The following is a 19,797-nucleotide window of genomic DNA, read 5'->3' as shown; positions in this document are numbered from 1 at the left end:
AAAATAAACAACGAACAAACGAAAAACGACAGGACTTTTTAAATGCCCTGGTATATATAGATTCTGATAAAATAAATCACAAAAGGTAAATAGCATAGACTGATGGGTTTATTCTTGTTGCAATTCAGTCATTATCTTATTAGCTATGCTGGTCATTTTGTCTTACTCTGGGGAATAGCTGTTGTGGAATTTAGGGAGGGTTTTAAACGGACGCTAACTGCCAACTGGCCAAACAAAGGAAAGCCTACCATCCATCCTAGAGAAGCAGTGTCGGAATCTACTGTTTTATTTACAAATCAAATAATAAGACTTATTTTCTACAATAGCTACACATAAACCCATAGTTAGGGTCATCTCCATCTTAATAACAGTGTATATCAACTCTTCAGTAGCGCCACCAGGGTGAACTCCAGGGTACATTAATAACCTGAAGTAGTTAGCATTTCTTTTTTACTTATTAGATGGAAGTTACACAAATATTAATATAAATTTTCGGTTAAAACAAATAAAAAAATGTTCACAGGAATTATATAACCATAATTACAGATTGCATTCATACTACACTAGTTGTAACATGCCACTGTATAAGAACTATATATATTATTATAAAGGTACACCCATAAAGTTGCAAGAATCGGCCCTTTACCAATTAGCCTACCCATCATGAAGGCAATATCATATAAAACTCAGAAAAATATATCACATAGTTGAAAACACGCATTCCTGTTGTTAGTAATTTATTATTTGCTCAGTCACTAGAAAACTAAGCAATAGTTTTGACAAATTGGGTGTTAGGGAAATATTTAGCATATCTCAAGATTTTTTTATAAAAGCTTGTCAAAATCAAAATTCTTCTTTGATACTACTATTAAATAAAACTAAATCATACCTTGTTTTATTAACCAAACTCATCCCATGTGGGCCCATATCAAAGCACCCAAGATGGTAAGAGTCTTGTGGGTCACCTAAAAATGTTGGTTCCAGTGAAACACAAGCTTTCATTCCATTTTCTGTCATAGCAATATCATTGAAAGAAGCACACATTTGAGCCAGATCAAGAAGAATGTCCATACAGGTAGCAGTTATATTGTCACCTAAGATATAAAATTAATAAAGTCACACTAATTATCATTCATAATTGTATATAGTTAAAATGTGTTCAAAATAATTAATTAAGAATACTGAGAAAATCATCAATATCTTTTAAAAATAATGAATAATGATTTTATTTCTTACAATATTACTAATAAATAAGCTATTAACTTAGTTTTAAATAAGGTTGTCTGTGGAATGGTTTTCTTTCTTAATCAATTTATTAATGATGATTTACAAATCATGTAATATTTCAAGGTATTCCCTCATCATTCGAAAATTTATTTAAATTTCATAACATAAAATTAATGTTTTACATGTTCAAACAACATAATCTCTGTCACCTGCTGCTATGAAAATATTAAGAAACTAATGGCTAAACTAGTGGTAAAGAAAAATTACAATTGTTTCCAAGAAGTGTATTGCCAAGAAATGGAGGGTTCAATGGGGCATTTTTTAGTTTATTGAGTGTGATTTTTGTTTTCTTTAAACGCTATTAGTGTTATGGTTTTTAATAATTTATTTTTTCTTCTAATTTTTTATCACAATCACATTTTGTCTTAAAATAAAGCCATATCCAAGTTTAACAAATGTTTATTGTTTACATCAGAATTAATATCATTCATCTTCACAAAATTTTCAACATTTAACTTTTCTATTTTATTGAGGAAAATTATCAAACTTAGAAGAAGAGCAACAATGCTCCTCAAAAATTAGGACAAAATACAAACAAATAAATCAAACACTTGAAGACAACTGGCCTTAATTTATTTTTTTTTAATTCTTTGAAATGAATATAAAACCAGAAATTTCAAAATTTAGAAACTTTAATTTTACTTAAATAACAGACAGATTTTAGGAGTTCATAAAAAATGTTCATATAAAAAAATTCAGGTACAATTAGGCCAAATCATTGTAGATATTATGGCTACCCTGATTGCTCTAAAATTATTCTAAACCTTGATTGAATTAACACTACAAAATTCAAATTAAATTACAAGTAAAGTAAAATTAAATTTTCTACTTAACAACTTAACAAAATAATTTACTGACACTTTGCTAGAAAATGATAATACCACAATAGTTAGTAAGTAATTTATATTATTAGATATTATACCTCTAATGCTCCCTTGGTGAAGTTGGCTGTCACCATATGAAACATTCACAGATAAACCTTCAGCTTGAGAAATGTATTTCATTTTCACACAACCTTAAAAAGTCAAATATTTATTAAAGTCTTCATTCTAGAATAGAAAGGAATGAGGAAATTATGTGTACTATCATCTTATTTATACCGTTTATAGGAAAAATTTAAGGAAACAGGCATTATTCATTCCCTTGTGTTTGTATTTTATAAAATCTCAATAGAATAATTGAATAATTTCAAATATTTTTATTAAATATGTACCTGGACCACCGAGGTCAATATAAGTGATGTTGAAGTCAACACAGCATCGACAGTCAGGTCCTGAACAGGTACAATATCTTGTAGACTCATCAGGCTTAACTTCCTCTTCACCATTGTTTTCTGAAATGAAAGATAAAGAAATCAAGTAAGATTCCGTCTTAATGCTATAGTAAATTTTAGGTACTTGTAATTGTACTCATTTCTTTTAAACACTTTTTTAACTCCTGTATATTTAGAATTTAGGTTCCATTCAATTAATCATTATTAATTATTACTTGTATATATGGGTCATTTTCTGAAAGTAAGTATTTTTCTCAACTTCTTTTTTAAACCTCCAACAGTCCCTTGTATTTTTTCCCAATTAAATCTAGGCTAGATTAATTGGGACATGAGTGCCCAGAATGGAAGTGCATTGTGCAAGTTGTGCAGTCAAAAGTTTTTTTAAGGAATACTTTTTTACAAGATTATGAATTTTAGGAGGGAATAATATTTTGGTGGGGACTTACACAACAATAATATGGAAAGACTTACAAACCAGGACTAAGGAAAAAAAAATCACAAACTCATCCATACCTGTTCTACCAAAATTAATGATAAGGAAAACCATAACCAAACATAGTCCTGGCACATCGGAATACCTTATTGAATTTATAAACTGCTCCATTAATCTTAGAAAATCTCTTGTTCCAAAAATTTTACAAATATAAGGATATAAATATGAACAAAAAAAAAAATTAAGTAATAAAACAGCTGTTCCTCACAAACATGTATACTTGATTTTATGATGTTTGGAAATCAATACTCTTTATCATCAGTCCAGATTATTTTATTATTTATTGATATAGATAGCCTTGTTCAAATTAGAACATGGATAAATTTGAACTGTAATAAACTATTATCCTACAATGAAGGAGTCTTTTGATCTTAAGAACCAGTAAATTAGTTTACAAAGAGAGATGAATTTATTTCAGTAGAATATACAAGGAGAGACAGAGAGAATAATTTGTCCTGAAATAGTTTTGAATTTATTCATAGCTAATAATGAAAAACTAGTAAATAATGGCATTAATGATTTCTAATAGATACCTGAGTCAATGAAAATTTATTATGTATGTGTTATTTGAAGTAAATTTGTTCTATTTTACAAATAAATATTTTAGTCTGATAAAGTCTCTCCTCTTCCTCAAAGGTTGAGGTTGAGATTACTAGTAAATCCTTAATCTTCAGAACAAGAAAAAAAAATAAAACTTTTCAAAAACCAACATATCATAAATTTTAATATTTTAAATGAATCTAAATAAACAATCCCAATTCCAGAAATGTTCTAATACACAAGATATAAGCAACTCAATATATCAAATAATATGAAATAGTTCTGATGAAATGAAGCATCATTTATTTTTGTTCAGCCATACCAAATTAGAGTATCCTTATACAATGAATGAGTTTAAATTGTGATTTTATGGAAAGAAGTGAAATCGTATTGAAATATAAGAAAACTACTTTTAATTACCCTATAACTCAATCCCTAGCAAAATACAATCTCAATTTTAAAATAAATATTGTTTAAATTATATTCAGAAACAAAATTTAACTATGAAATGGTCAATTAATTGACAAGTGTAATTATTTATGGTTTAAATTCAATTTGATTATTTAAAAAAAAATCATGTTACATAAATATTATGTATGTGTAACACAAAGTGTTATTGTCAAGTAATTGAGTAGTTTCATGGTTACGTATAATTTATAGAATACGATTTATTTTGAATATTTTTTTTTTTTACAGTTTATTTGTTGTTTTTTTATATGGTACGTACAAATCCAGGTACTCTCTTGGAAGAAGACGTCTTTATATTCATTTCTTTCAATTAAAACTCAATGTAATAAGAGGCTGGATAACAGGAACATAGTTACGTTAGAAACCCTTACCACACCTAAAAATCGGGAGTGACAGAGTGAAAGAATGCTTTCTTTCGTCCGTCTTCAAGAGCGTTCAGTGAAAGTTTGACCTCTTTCGGGGCTAAGGCCAAGGTTGCTGTACCGAAGTACCACGAACTTCACTCACCAGAAATAAGAATTAATGTTTCATTTATTTTAACATATTTTTATTGTTTTAGTATTATGTGGTTACACAATTACGTATTAAATATGCAAGAGATGAAAATAAATTAATTTACCGTTTAAAAAAACAGTTTTTACTATTAGTGATTAACACTATCAAGATGGTTCGATATTAAATTCTATTACTCGATAAATCAATTTGAAAAGCTTGATTAAAATTAATGATTAATTTTAATGATGGAGAAAGAAGGGCTTTTGAGTTTATCAGAAACGGCTGTTGAACAGATTCGATACTTAGGACTCCATCTTGACAAGAGACTTACTTGGAATCCACATACAAGACTGAAACGACAAGAAACTGCTCGTAGATTCCGATTGCTACAACACCTACTTGACAAACGCTCTAAATTTCCCATTCACTACAAAAAATTATTATATACTACGATAATCAGAACAATTTGGAATTGAGCTCTGGGGCTCTACCAAACCATCAAATTCCTCCCGCATCCAATCCTTACAATCCAAAATCCTACGTAAAATCCTTGATGCTCCTTATTACGTCACAAATAAACTCATCCACAAAGACCTTAACATCCCATTCGTTGCAGTTTTGACCCTAACAGATAAGCGTCTTTTCATTCTAAACTCCTTACCCATTAATTCTTAATCTCTCATCCTTAACAATCCCTGATAATCCTCCGAGATTTCTGAAAAGAAGATGGCCATGGGACCTTCTGATTTCATTAATGCTTGAAGTACCACCAATGAGTGGTTCCTTGCCAAGATTTTCAAGTGTAAATGAAACATACAACATATTTACTTATTGTATTTATTATTTGTACAGTTGTAAATCATATTAAATAAATAAAAAGAGTGTGTCAGATATAATTTCCTAAATATTTGTAATAGCCAATAACTTCAAGGCTTAACGAAATACTGGTCAGAACATTATTCGTTACGAAACTCGGGGATTTCATTCGACCCTTGATTTTTTTTAAAATTTCAATCTATGGTTCAGGAGATGGAAAATTAAAATGGTCCATGTTTAAACCACTAATGCTAATGGACAATCCCTTGCACACACAGTCCACATTGATCAGTTACTTTAAATGCACAAACCATTACGTAAAACAGTTTCAGAACCGCAGGACCTGTTAAACATTTCGAATTCACCTAAATGAGGTTTCCTGATTTTAAGGATGAGAAAGATCGAGGGTGATTTTTCAATTAATATTTATTCTATTTCAGAACTTTTTGTTAAATTTCTGTTGATTAATCCTTAAATTGAATACGTATTTAATATTCTGAGCATTTCCAAATTATCCTTAACGATGGGCCAGTTCTGATTGTAATGATTAACATATTTTTAAGTACGAACAATTAATGGTATTTTCCAATAAATTAAATAGGTCTTAGCAACCTAAATATCAATGTAAGAAAAAAAAACAGTAGTGTATATTTAAAACATAATGTTCTTATATTTTCAATTAATATATATTTAAATTTGATTGGGAGTATTTCCTCCTCTTTTATTTATTGAGGCTGACATTCAATATTGGCATTAAAATTATTAGTGTTTATTAAATAAATCAAAACTTGTATCCTTTTTTGTCTCAACACTTATTTATTTCATTTTATTATTAAAAAATAGCTAACTAAACTTAAGCTTAGGTAAGCTTATTAATAATAAATATGACTCTTTAATAATTGACTTTTTAAATAGGTTTTTAACTTATAATTAATGAATGACCTGGGCAGAATAGCCTGCAAAAGAAATTCTAAATTTAATGTAAGGAAGAATTTATAATTGAAGGTATGTTATATTATTAGTGATAATGATGTTGTTATAAGTGTTACAAATGAATATATAATATAACCTGTTAAATATCTAGATGTCCTTGAGGATGGATAAAAATCCAAAATCATAAGACCTTTTTTTTCCATTTATCATCCATCACTAACACCTTGACTGCCGATTACTCGTCACGTTTCTACAGCAATGAAATTCGCCTATGTAACGAATTAAAATTGATGTAGAAGAGCCTGTGTAATTTGGTATATTTTAACGTCCTTTTGATGCCACAAATATCTTAATATAGGCTGAATACCCCAAATGCAATGAAAGGTTTTCTGGATTTTGGGCTGCAAAACTGGAATAATAATGAATTTTTACGAAAAATCTGTTTCTGACAGAATAAAATGGAGCTAAATTTTGGTTTCAGCTCACCAAAAAAACATGAAGATCGACCAAAATTATCAGATCAAATTTAAAAAAGTTTCCTATTGTGATTTATTTGGTTTTTAATTAATGGCGAACAGTATGTCGTGTTTCCTGAAAATGAAATATATTAAATTAATATAGTATAATGCTTTAGTTATGTTTGCATTGTGTTATGTATTATCTCAATAATCCTATTGTAAAAAAAATTATTGTAATAAATCTATCCTAATGCCACTTACAAGGTTTCTTTGAGGACAAGAGTTGAATGGATTGGCGAAAGTTTCAAAACCGAAACGGTGACCCCCTTTCCGGTAAAAGTGCGAGTGAGCTTCGGAATATCAAAGAGCTCTGAGAAAGGCATTCGGCTCCTTTCTTTTATATTAAGAAATAAAATTATTTTAAAATTTAAAAAATAAATAAAAATGTAATGTAACAAAGTTATAAAAAAAAAAAAGAAGAAAATTGTATTGTTTTATAAATGTAGTATCTTTCTTAATTACATTATGTTAGGATTTATATTATATCTAATAATACCGCATGCTGTGAATTATTAGGACCCAATAAATTGTAACATTTTTTTTAAAAGTATATGTATATAAACGACAATATTTCTTAATAGAAATTGATACAATTGACACTGTATCAAACTGGGTATTGGCGAAATCACAAAACAGAATTTTGTATAAGGTATTCTTCAAGTTCAAGTTCTTATGGTTGGAAAACGAAGTATTTTTTCTAGTTCCTTTGGGCGGTGTAGATAAATCTTACCCAGCGAATATGTAGATTTGCTATTGTGTTTATTGATATTGCGCGTAGAATATGTAAGTACCGAAAAACTTTAGGAAGAAAAATATTCTAGAAAAATGATTTTTTAAGACGAGGGTGAAAAAAAAATTATTGTTATTTTATTTTTAACTGATATTTAATTTAAACACTGTTTCAAAAAGAGAATGATGCCATGAATAAAAATTATAAACAACTAAACTAGTGATTTAAATCAGTAAGTGTTACGCCGGATATATAGGAGTTAAAAAAATATAGAAGAATAAAATGAGGTAGATTAAGATAGACTCAGGATAAAGAAATGGAGGAGTATATGATGGGATGTGGTCTACAAGAGGATTGGACCTCGGATGGAAAAAATTGGAAGAGGTTATAGATGATTCAGGATAAAGGTTGCTTTAGTGGCATTTCCTTTTAAAATATATATATATTTAAAAAAAAAAGAAAAAGAAAAATGAGATAACTGAAAACTAGAAATTACGAGATTTTACTTTCAAAAATTCGTTAGTTGGTGTTACATACGTGCATTTACAACAATCTTTGAATTCCTACTATGATTCATTTTAATGGTTTTTTTTTTGGTTTTTTTTAAGAAACAATATATTTAGCTATATTTTAGTATTTAACAATATATTAATATATTTTATATACATAAAATATATTTAACAATATAGTTAGTCAATTCTGTTGAAACAGTTGCTGTAAGAATCGATTCCAAGTTTTTAGTACACGTTTTTATACTTGTTATTATACATAATAAAAATTCTTATTGATTTTGATAATTCTGTATTATTTTATTTTAAAGTTTTTTTTACACGTGTTAATCAAGTACAGTATATTAAAAAAAATTTATGTTTTGCGGCATTAAATATACAATTATTAAGTTTTCTATCTTTTTTAAAAACATGAGAGTATCGTACTGAATACGTATTCAAATATTTTCTCACAAAGCCTAGACAGACAGTTTGAGCGAAGAATCCAGTGAAGAATGTTAAAGCACAAATAACGGCCATAGAAATAATTTAAACATTTTTTTTTCAATTAATCAAAAACCCAAAACGTTCTGAACTAAATTAACCTTTCATAAAATGTTTTGAAGAATCTAAATGTCAAATAAATAAATAAGAGCTTACGATTCTGAATTAATGCGGCAAATTCAAGAGAATCTGTTTACAGTTTAGTTCTTTCTCAAACAATAAAAAATTACCGTAAGAAATTATATAATTATGATTTAAAAAAAAAATTATAATAATAAAACAAATAGCACAAAACATTATTAACTTTTAAATATAGCAAATGTTTCTGTTAATGCACTAGAAGTTTAGCAATATAGTTTCATATCGAGGATATAAATAAATTGTAATACAATAGATTTGAAATGAAAAAAAATTGTTTAAGTAAATCTTAAATACTTTTGCAACACTTTCAAAACAGCAATTTTTTATTTGATGTACTGGTTTCCTGCATGTTGATATTACAAAACCGGTTAAACGTCCACTTTTTCTCCAGTAAAGGGTTCGGTACCAACTATACAATTTTTTCCTCATATAATAGTGGTTTTTTTTAGATTAAAGTGAATCTCGTGAATGGTAGAGGTTAACATAACTACCCGCGTGGAAGTTGTGTTTTGCAAAATAGTAGTGTGACGCGCCTTAGCAAACCTTTTTGAAAAATTGTATAGTCTATTAAAACTATAATTTTTATATATTAAAAAAATAACAGTAATATTCCGTTGTATATTGCTGATTGAGCAAGATAAATGCATGCTTTTAAAAATATTTATTTAAATTTACAACTGTATAAAAAAATACAATAACTTAATGTGATAAATGTTTCAGAACACTAGATAATCTTAGGAAGGAACCACCTAATGATGTTACCTCAATCATTGCTTTAAATTAGAATATTCCGGAGTATTGTCAGAGGTTGTTAGATTTGTGATGAGAGATTAAAAACTAATGCGTTTGGGTGGGTAAGGGGTTTAGAATGAAAGAAGGAATATCTATTTCGGGCCAAATCTGCGACTAATGGGATGTTGAGGAAGGCCTCAAAGATATGGATGAGTTTATTTGAGACGTAATAAGGAGTATTGAGGCATTTTACGGAGGATTTTGGATTGGATAAGGGTGAAATTGTATAGTTTTGTGGAGCTCCAAAGCTCAATTCCATATGTGCAAATAGATCTGATTATCATAGAGTTTTTGTTGTAAATGGGAAGTGTAGAGCGGTTTCCAAGTAGGTGTTGTAGTAATCAAAATCTATGAGCAGTTTCTTGTCATTTCAGTCTAGTATGAAGATTCCCAGTAAGTCTCTTGTCAAGATGGGGTATCGAAAGTAGCGAATCTGTTGAACAGGCTCAAGTGGGATATTAAAAAAAGATAGGGCAGGAGAGTAGAACTAAAACCCATGGAGGGTCAGGGTTGCATTACATTGCACGGAAGTACTGTTACTATACCAACGGTTGTGTAAGGAGGTGGTTTTGGTCAGAAACACGCTCGACCACCAGATTTTTACCCCATTTACAGTATCTACTTCATAAGGCTGGGTGAACCCCGGAGGACACTCGAACCCACATGGGCTTGAACCACGGCTACAGTAACAAAATAAATAATTATCTTATATATAATCTTTTCAATTTATTGAGACCTTTATTTATTCTTTAAATAAATTAATTGATATCCATTTAAGTCTCAACACTCTTTATTACACTATCAATCGTCTAACGTTTCGGCCATCCTCGAGGACAATCTTAAATATAAATTTACACCTCACATCCAATTCTTTAAAAGACAGGCTATTCTGCCCAGGTTATTAATTACAAGTCAAATTGCCCAACTTTGACACAATTCCATTAATGTTTAAACTTTTTATTTTTAAATCAACTTAACACTAAACTATTACCTCTGAGCCTCTAAGTTTATATGATTGTTGACAGTGTTATGTTGATTTAAAAATAAAAATATTAAAAATTAATGGAATTGTGAAGAAGTAGGGTAATTTGACTTGTAATTAATAACCTGGGCAGAATAGCCTGCAAAACGTCTTTTAAATAATCGGATGTGATGGTGTAAATTTATATTTAAGATTGTCCTTGAGTATGGCCGAACAGGCCAAAACTTTGGAATGTTGATGGTGTAATAAAGAGTGTTGAGACTTTTGATACCAATTAAAATAATAATTGTGATAATAAATTATTATTTGTCACAGCTGGATTCGACCCCAGGCTCTTGGAGTTAGTAGCACAGTGCCTTACCACTGAGCTATCCTGCTCCTTCACATATATATACATACATTTATCATAAAAATATTGAGCTAGCACGGATATAAAAAATGTATAACAAATAACAATGTATTTGCTATAAGAAATGGTTCATAATTATTTAATAAACTATAGCGTAATAATTAAGTCGATAGCATAGCAATTATTCAGTCACAAATGGAAAGCCTATATATGCAAAGCCCTTCTCCGAAATCGAGTGGGCGTGCTCTAAGTCGAGAGAAAGTGTCATAATTTATTCAAAATTTAAATTCATTTGCGTCCGCCAACTCTCTTTGGGCAAGATCATATCCTTCCCATCGCCTACATGATTCGAAATTGGCATGAAAGTTAATTTATATTTATATATTTTCTAATGAATGACACATAACGACTAAATTATTTTATTAATCATTTTCGTGTTTCAAATATTTAAATTTTTGTTCAGTTCCCTTAAATATATATTGTGTTAAATATGGCAAAAATTATTAAGTTGACTCATTACATGTACTCGTACATATCATTCAAGCATAAAAATATATAGACTTTTTACTTAAGTACATGAAGTATATTAGATTTGTTACTCGTACTTGATATATCCAAGAGATTTTGATAGAACTCAATACAAAAATATTGTGAAAAACAAAGAGTGAATTTCAAATGTGAGGAAATGATCATGTTCAGTAATGGTTTATTGTGATGATTTTAGAGCAAGCTTTAGTTACTTCACGATCGCATCACACCCCATATTTTTGTAAATAAAAAGTAATTATAAATATTTTTAAAATATCAAGAAATGTATCTCTGTGAGAGATTTATGATGAACCATTTATTCCATGAGCAGCATATTTTATTAAAAATAAATTATTTGTTTCGTTTTTCAAATTAATGATTAATTAGTTTTTAAACTTTTAGCATTTGCATCATAATCGTTAAAAATACAAGCTAAGTTTGTCTATATGTTGAAAAAACATGTTTTTGGAAAAACTGTCCTTAAACAACAGTTATTTCTTATTTATTAGCATTAAATCAAACAAAGAGAAGAAGTTTTAATTTAAGGCATGTCCATCCATTATCAAATTTGTTGAGTATTCAATTTTTAATGGGTGGTTTACAAAAAAAAAAAAAAAAAAATCTCATCTATTTAATTAATTTAATAATAAATTGTATTTGTCAGATTAATAGTTCTAGATCTTTTTAGAACGCAAGTACATTAACAAAATAACAATGAAATAATAATGTTTGCTACAGTTCCAATTAATACAAAAAATTATAGTCCTAAGTTCAAAAGAAATTTCCTAAATTTTGAAAAATACATAAATTTGTCTATAACATAAATTATGGATCATATTTATACATGTATGGATATTTTAAAGGAGCGGAGTAGCTCAGTGAGTTAGTCCCTGCACTTTTATCTCCGGGACCAAGTTCGGATCCATCTGTGACAGGTAATTATTTATTCCGCTAAATTAGCAATGAGTATACCCTGTGTGTTAGGGAGCACTCCTGGGGTACACCCAGCCTCTATAAAGTGGGTAAATATAAATGGGTTATCATTGTTGGCATTGATATAGGTTGACAATGCTTTAATCACCAGACTACACTAAATTAATTTGTAATCAAAATGCATTTTGTCTTAGCATTAGTGACTCTAAAATTTAATGCATTGATAGCATCACACTATTGATGTTTATATTGATGGTTTTGAATAATTTTCTTGTATATTTATTATTTCGTCAGAGTAACCCTACATCTTTAAAGCGTGAATAAAGACGACAAATAATGACAAAAACTTTTTTTTTCCATTTAGCATCTTTCACTAACACCTTGACTGCCGATTACTCATCACCTTTGTGCAGCAATGAAATTCGCCTATGTAGTGAAATATGACAAGTGAAAAAGTTTGTCTTCTCTCGAATTAAAATTGATCTAGAAGAGTCCAATCTGTTTAATTTCGTATATTTTAACGTCCTTATGAAGCCACGAATATTTGGAGATAGTTGAATACCCAAAATGCAATAAAAGGTTTTCTTGATTTTTGGGCTGTAATATTGAAATTATAATGAATTTCTTTTCGTGATAGAATAAAAAGGAATTCATTTTTGGTGTTCAACCTAGCGGTTGAGCGTATCCTTGGACAAATCACCGAATTGCATTGAACAAAACAAGAAACAGTGCGTCCAAACAAAAAGTACTGAACCACTAAGGGTTTTAGCAAAGCAGATTTTTTATTTAATTTATTTGTATGAATATATCAGTAGCTCAGTTAATATCACGGCCAGATAAATTTTTATCTTTAAATAAGTTACACGTTGTTTCCGTCATAGGTTTTCATCCTCTATCCAACACTAAGCTCTTTCGTTAAAAAGGCTGGAAAACTATTATAAATGCGTTCCAACACGTGGTTTCTTTACATAAAAACGGCTAGCTCCACAAACTCTTAGTTTCAAACATGGCCAGGTTAAGTGGAGCCAATCAAAGCAGAATATTCAGACTATTTTATTTAAATCTTCAGAAAACTATGGCAAAGGGTACCGGCCGTGTTTTTAACTAAGCTATATACATACTTATATATTTCTAACCATAATTGTTGTACGGGATGCAATTTCAGACATCTAGGAGGCATTTATAAAATTTGTGTTGACACATTAATAATTTACAATTTTTAATCTTTGTGGAACAGAGGTTCTATTCAACTAGGAGTTAAGGAATATCCCATCAGCTCTGATGATTTGCTAAATCATTTCTTTGAGAACTAGCTGCCCTGAAGGTAGGTTCAGAGGGAACCAACTAGCAACTAATCTGTTGCTTCTATACCAAGTTCAGGCAATCGCATTACACATTAGAATCTCTTTGGACTAATACAAGGACTTACTAATGGTTTGTTCTAGCCAAGTGTGTTCACGATCATTTGATTACCAATGTACACACGCCTGGTACGTTTCATCATATGAAGAGAACGAAAACCCGAAGGAATTTGGAGTTCCATGTTCAGTTCATAAATGACTGAAGAAGACATTACTGGTATTTGCATTCCATCTAGATTTTACCACTAATTATTACTGCACAGACTGTTTCAAGTTGGTTTAACTGATCAATGATGTATGTAAGAAAAAACTAATTAGAACGTTGGTTGGTCTCAAGTGGGATTTCAACCCAAACAATGTGACTGGCTCGTGACTGCAGCGCCGTCGGTTCGAATCCGTCTATTGGGTAGACTTTTATTTCTTTGGTGGTTCCACGAAATTAAAACATGACCCCCTCACCTTGGTTAGAATTGGGTGGTAATCTGTGGATAACAACCCCCATATATAAGAAATGACCAGGAAGCAATATAAAAAAAACTGACAACGTTACGCCTATTTTTGTTGAGGGTATAAATATGTAGTATATAATATACAACTATTACAAAAATGTAAATTTCATTTTTCCTTAGGATGGGAGAATGTGACCAGTTTATTGCCCTCTCTCGATCAGGCAATGCATCCAATGCAAGTCGCAATAAACGCATAAGGAAATGTCTAATATACCGATTAAAATATTTATGCAATTATAAATATACTATATTTTTTTAATACAACAGTTTTAATTTCTCGTATTAGTAATATTCCAAATTAGTATTTATATAAAATGTCTTTACATCTCTGTCTAGTTATTGAAAACGTAAAATATTTAAATCTTTAGCTTTTAAATGGACCATTTTATGAATATGAATATCTGTAATACTTTTTTTATATATTTAGTAATACAGCATTTCTCTTTCCTGTTATATTTAAGATTATCACATAAGTATCCAGGTGATAATCCAGTATTATATATTATATTCATGAAAGGTATGAACTAAAAATAATATTTATAATTAAAACACGATTGTAATTTGGCACGTTTAAATAAAAATAATATTCCGTCTTTATAAATACAGTTAAAGTTGAAGCATTTCCGATTGAATAAATTTTCAAATAGAGTAGAACCCCGCTTAATTGGATCCTCAGTTTAACCATTCGACAAAACAGAAAAAAATAACTGATTCTTTGACTACCATTAAAAATTGAAAAATCGATTATATACTTAAATTAAATTACGTCTTAAAAGAAAATTTTGTTTTATTTCATACAGAATTGTTTTAATAAATTTAACTTGATAATAACAAGTTATATTAAATACATTAATTTAAATATATTTTAGTGCTCTTTTTAATACGATACTGCTTATATTATTTATTTATGTCTTGAACGTTTCAGGGATACTGCGTCCTCTTCTTCAGCATCTAATCTACCCACTGTTATTGTTCAGTCACAAGGTTTAAAGCATAGATATAATATAAATACTGTATATATTTTTAAAATGGCGACTCAATTGATAATAATGGGAGGTATTAGATGCGTAAGGGAGAGGGATGCAGTATCCGCAAAACGTTCCAAACAGAAATATATAAATCAAGCAATACTGTTTTTTTTTTTAATTTTTGTCCTAAAGGCATGTTAAAATAAAAAATGTAATATGGAAGGTGAAACAAACTGATATTATATATTATTAAACATACCTATATACTGATTTGTATTGCACTTTACGTTTTATCTAATATATGAATTGAATTAAAATTATTCTTTTTCTTTTATATATTCCGGATTAACCGGTCTTTCTGCCCTATCTCTGCCCCGACTAGGATGGATAAGTGGAGTCCTACTGTTGTGTACTAGTTGTTTCGCTAGTAACTCTAGTTATATTTTTCTCAAATACTGTCTCAGGTAAATTAAGACATCAATTTTAATTATCCCCTTTAACCTGGAACGAGACACGACGAGGTACTACTAAAAGATACAGTACCTGGACCAGCGGCGGCGACGAAGGCCAGAGTGCAGAGGAGAAGAAGGCGCACGATCATCCTGGAGGCTGGAAGTGGTGTGCCGGCTGGAGTGGTCAGTGTCCCAGCTAACCCAGTTCCCCCTCTCCAGAGGCTACGGCTTTCTAAACCCGAGGATGAAAGCTGGAGACCGGAGACGAGTGCGGTTCAATGCATTTCCCAGGCTCCCTTCCAACCAAGGCCAACCATTAACCGCAATCTACTTGACGATTTGAAGAGGTAGTACAAGTAGGAGACTTCAAGTATCAATATAACTAATGATAAACTTTTCGGCATCGATTATGACCGCAAACTAAAACTGAACTTGAAGTTCTTAAAAATTGTAATAATTAAAAGGAACTACAAATTAGTTGAACTAACACTGTTATTATATTGTGGCTGCTAACGATATCCCTAAATAATACATAAAAACAATGGAACGTTGAGATAGACTGACGGAGTGCTTGGAGTGAAGACCGTTTCTAGAGCTCAAATCCACCGTTCCATTATTTACCAACGTAGCAGTTCCAGCTAGTGCTTAACATGTAAACTCGTATTTACAACCACAGTCTACAAATATTTCAATTCTCATATTGACATGACTCTAGAAAGGTAATAGGATAAAAATAGTTCTACTTCAATTACTTGGAAAATTAAATAATTTAATATTTCTGTTAAAAACAATATCGAATAATTGTGGAAATTATAAGTATGTTAAAAACTATTTATTTTTGATAAATGGAATATGGTCTGGGTGAGGTAAAAAAAAACTCAAGTAGTGACAACTATTTTATATTTTGCTTCATTAAAATAGTTTTTTTTTTACCGCACCCGGACCATATTTGAGTTTGTTTTTACTGCACCCAGACCATGTTTGAGTTGTTTTTTTTTACCGCACCCGGACCATATTTGAGTTTTTTTACCGCACCCGGACCATATTTGAGTTTTTTTACCGCACCCGGACCATATTTGAGTTGTTTTTTATTACACCACCCGGACCATAACATAACATATAACTCATGTAGTGATAACTATTTTATATTTTGCCTCATTAAAATAGTTTTTGTTTTACCGCACCTGGACCATATTTGAGTTTTTTTACCGCACCCGGACCATATTTGAGTTTGTTTTACCGCACCTGGACCATATTTGAGGTTTTTTTTTACTGTACCCGGACCATATTTGAGTTTTTTTTACCGCACCCGGACCATATTTGAGTTTTTTTTTTACCGCACCAGGACCATATTTTGAGGGTTTTTTTACCGCACCCGGATCAAAAACGACTTGAAGTGTAAAGTTCTGGTATAATAGATTTTATGTCATTTTCTTTATCCTTCTGTTTGTATATATTTTAGGAGAGATTTTATTTATTTTTATATACTTTTATTTTTCTTTCATTTATTTATTTATTTTTCGTTCTTATTTTATTTTATTTTATTTTAGTACGAATGTGATCATTCATCACTATTACCTATTTCCCACAACTTTGTAGCAGATTGTAATATCTATCAATAAATAAAGTGGTTTAAAAAAAATAATAGATTTTACAAGCTTACTTGACGATTTTTGAAGAGCTGAACACAAATCTGAATTTACAGTTGAAAATTGGTTATTTTTTAAAGGGGAAATTCCCCCTCCTTCCATCTCCTTTTGAATCCGCCACTGGACAGGGTAATATTGGTGATCAGCAAACGATATTGTAACAATGTTAAAAATTTGCGTTTTAACTTGAGGAAGAACGTTACACTAATCGAAAGTTCCTTCGTATTATAAGAATCATGATATTAAGGAAAACAAATAAGTAAAAAGTACTTTAATTGTACCAAAACGTTTAAAATTCTCTTACGATAGATATAGAAACATAATCTTATAGTATTCCTATTTTATTTTTCGTATTCCACTAGGACGTTATTATTGCTAAACAAAATTTTTAGGCCGAAACGTTGGCATTAACAAAATAATAGTTATACTTATTTTTGTTTTTCCGACCGCACTCCCAAATATCTCCTCATATGAGTATCGTGCGTTTTCTAATGATCTATCAGGCAAATGTTTTTAATTTTCTCCTATTTGTTAGTGTGATATCGTCGCATAGAATATTGTAATCTTTGATTCTGTTTAACATGTTTATCAGGTTTGGGTAGTGTACCGTATCATCTGAACCTTCAATTTAATTGGATGATGTAAATTGGAGAAAGTATTTCAAAACTTTGAATATTTTGGTTAATTTCCAATATTAAAAAAAAAAACTTAGATCATGATTATGTCGCATGTAATATTCGTAGCCTAGTTATCCTTACAGTACATTGTACGGAAGTACTGTTACTATAACAACTATTGTGCAAGGAGGTAGTTTGACCACCAGATATTCCCCCAATTATGAGTATCCATTTCATGAGGCTGGGTGGACTCTAGAGGGCACCCAAACCCACAGGGTTGACTAACGTCTATAGTAACGAAATAAATAATTATCTTATATATATTTTCAATTTCTTGTGACTTGTATTTATTTTTTAAATAAATTAATTGGTATCCATTTAAGTCTCAACACTCTTTATTACACCATCAACAGTCCAACGTTTCGGCCAATTCAGAATCCTCAAGGACAATCTTAAATATAAATTTACACCTCACATCCAATTCTTTAAAAGTCGTTTTGTAGGCTATTCTGCCCATGTCATTAATTACTCTATTTTGTCACAATTTGATTAATTTTTAAACTTTTTAATTTTACATCAGCTTAACACTATCAACTAATGGATACCAATTAATTTATTTAATAAATAATTATCTATCACAGCTGGATTCGAATCCAGGTTCTCGGAATTAGTAGCACAGTGCCTTACCAGTGAGCTATCTCGCTCCCCACATATAAATATACATACATTTATCATAAAAATGTTGAGCTAACATGGATATGAAAATTGTTTAACAAATAAATAAATGTATTCACAATAAGAAAGGGTTTCTAATTATTTAATAAATTATAACGTGATAATTTAGCCGATTCCCTATTTGTTAGTATACCGTATCATCGCAACTTTCAATTCAATTGGAGAAAGTATTTCAAAACTTTGAATATTTTTGTTAATTTATAATACTAAAAAAAACTTAGAACATGATTATGTCGTATGTAATGTTCGTAGAATAGTCATCCTTGCGGCTTGCCCATTTTTTTTTGCCTCACGAACAACGATTTTGAATGTCTGCTTTTAGTTTATTTGTTTTTGTTTTGTTATTTATTAATAATCAGTAAAAGAAATGCCCGAGAACCCATGCCGACAACATTTTAGTTATCTGCATAACTTTCACCAAACCCAATCAAAACTTGATCTATAAAATATAACTTGATTCTATCTCCCCGTCAATGTCACGGTCTATTCCTCATCCAGTACAACGATTTCACATATGAACTTAAGCACTAATATAACATTAATCATATAAACTGCGATGTATATTCATACGTCAATATTGAAAATTAAAAACAGAAAAATTATATTTAGATTTGAATGTGTCCAAGCTCATTTATTTTATGATTAATTTTAATGTTCTCACCTTTGTTGTTTACTTATTTTGATATTATTTATTACCTTTGATTTCTTTATATATATTATGAAACAACAAAGGGAATTTATTTCAACTCATTAAATACACTTTTTGAAGATAATTAAATGAATATAAACTAAATAACTTACTAAAAGAAAACATGAGCTCTGGCCAATAATAATAAACTATATACTTTATGTAAACTAAAATTACTTAGTGAACTGAAAATATAACATAAACATAATCATCATTTTTTTATTCAGCTGTCTTAATTTAATAGACAACCTAAATTATACATAATAAATTTAATAGGGATTGAAATTTTGAGGAGCCGGTGATTGTATTGTTATCTGGTCAGGAAGGTTGCAGTAGTGCAACATACTTAACCCATTTATTAACTTATTTGTATTTATGACATGTATATATTATTTCATCATTATTATTATACATTATATTTTATACCTATCACCTGGACCATATTTGAGTTTTTTTACCGCACCCGGACCATATTTGAGTTTGTTTTACCGCACCTGGACCATATTTGAGGTTTTTTTTTACTGTACCCGGACCATATTTGAGTTTTT

General features: G+C 29.8%; 1 protein-coding gene across 1 annotated transcript in view; it reads right to left on the bottom strand.

Annotated features, from left to right (window-relative positions):
* The window catches only part of LOC106681821 (uncharacterized), an 18,097-nt gene extending 2,354 nt beyond the window's left edge, over window positions 1-15,743 (bottom strand). The window contains exons 1-4 of the mRNA XM_014422347.2: window positions 15,652-15,743; window positions 2,501-2,620; window positions 2,210-2,302; window positions 890-1,094 (exon numbers count right to left, since the gene is read on the bottom strand). Of these exons, the coding sequence (XP_014277833.1) occupies window positions 890-1,094; window positions 2,210-2,302; window positions 2,501-2,620; window positions 15,652-15,709 (476 nt within the window). The 5' untranslated portion in view covers window positions 15,710-15,743. The remainder of the gene's footprint in view (window positions 1-889; window positions 1,095-2,209; window positions 2,303-2,500; window positions 2,621-15,651) is intronic.
* Between the last annotated feature and the right edge of the window lie 4,054 nt (window positions 15,744-19,797).

This window comes from Halyomorpha halys, unplaced genomic scaffold, assembly GCF_000696795.3.
Source record: "Halyomorpha halys isolate HHAL.00 unplaced genomic scaffold, Hhal_1.1 Scaffold367.1, whole genome shotgun sequence".
Taxonomy (NCBI): Eukaryota; Metazoa; Arthropoda; class Insecta; order Hemiptera; family Pentatomidae; genus Halyomorpha; species Halyomorpha halys.
The sequence above is the reverse complement of the archived record's forward strand: the minus strand, read 5'-3'. Positions and strand labels throughout refer to the sequence as shown.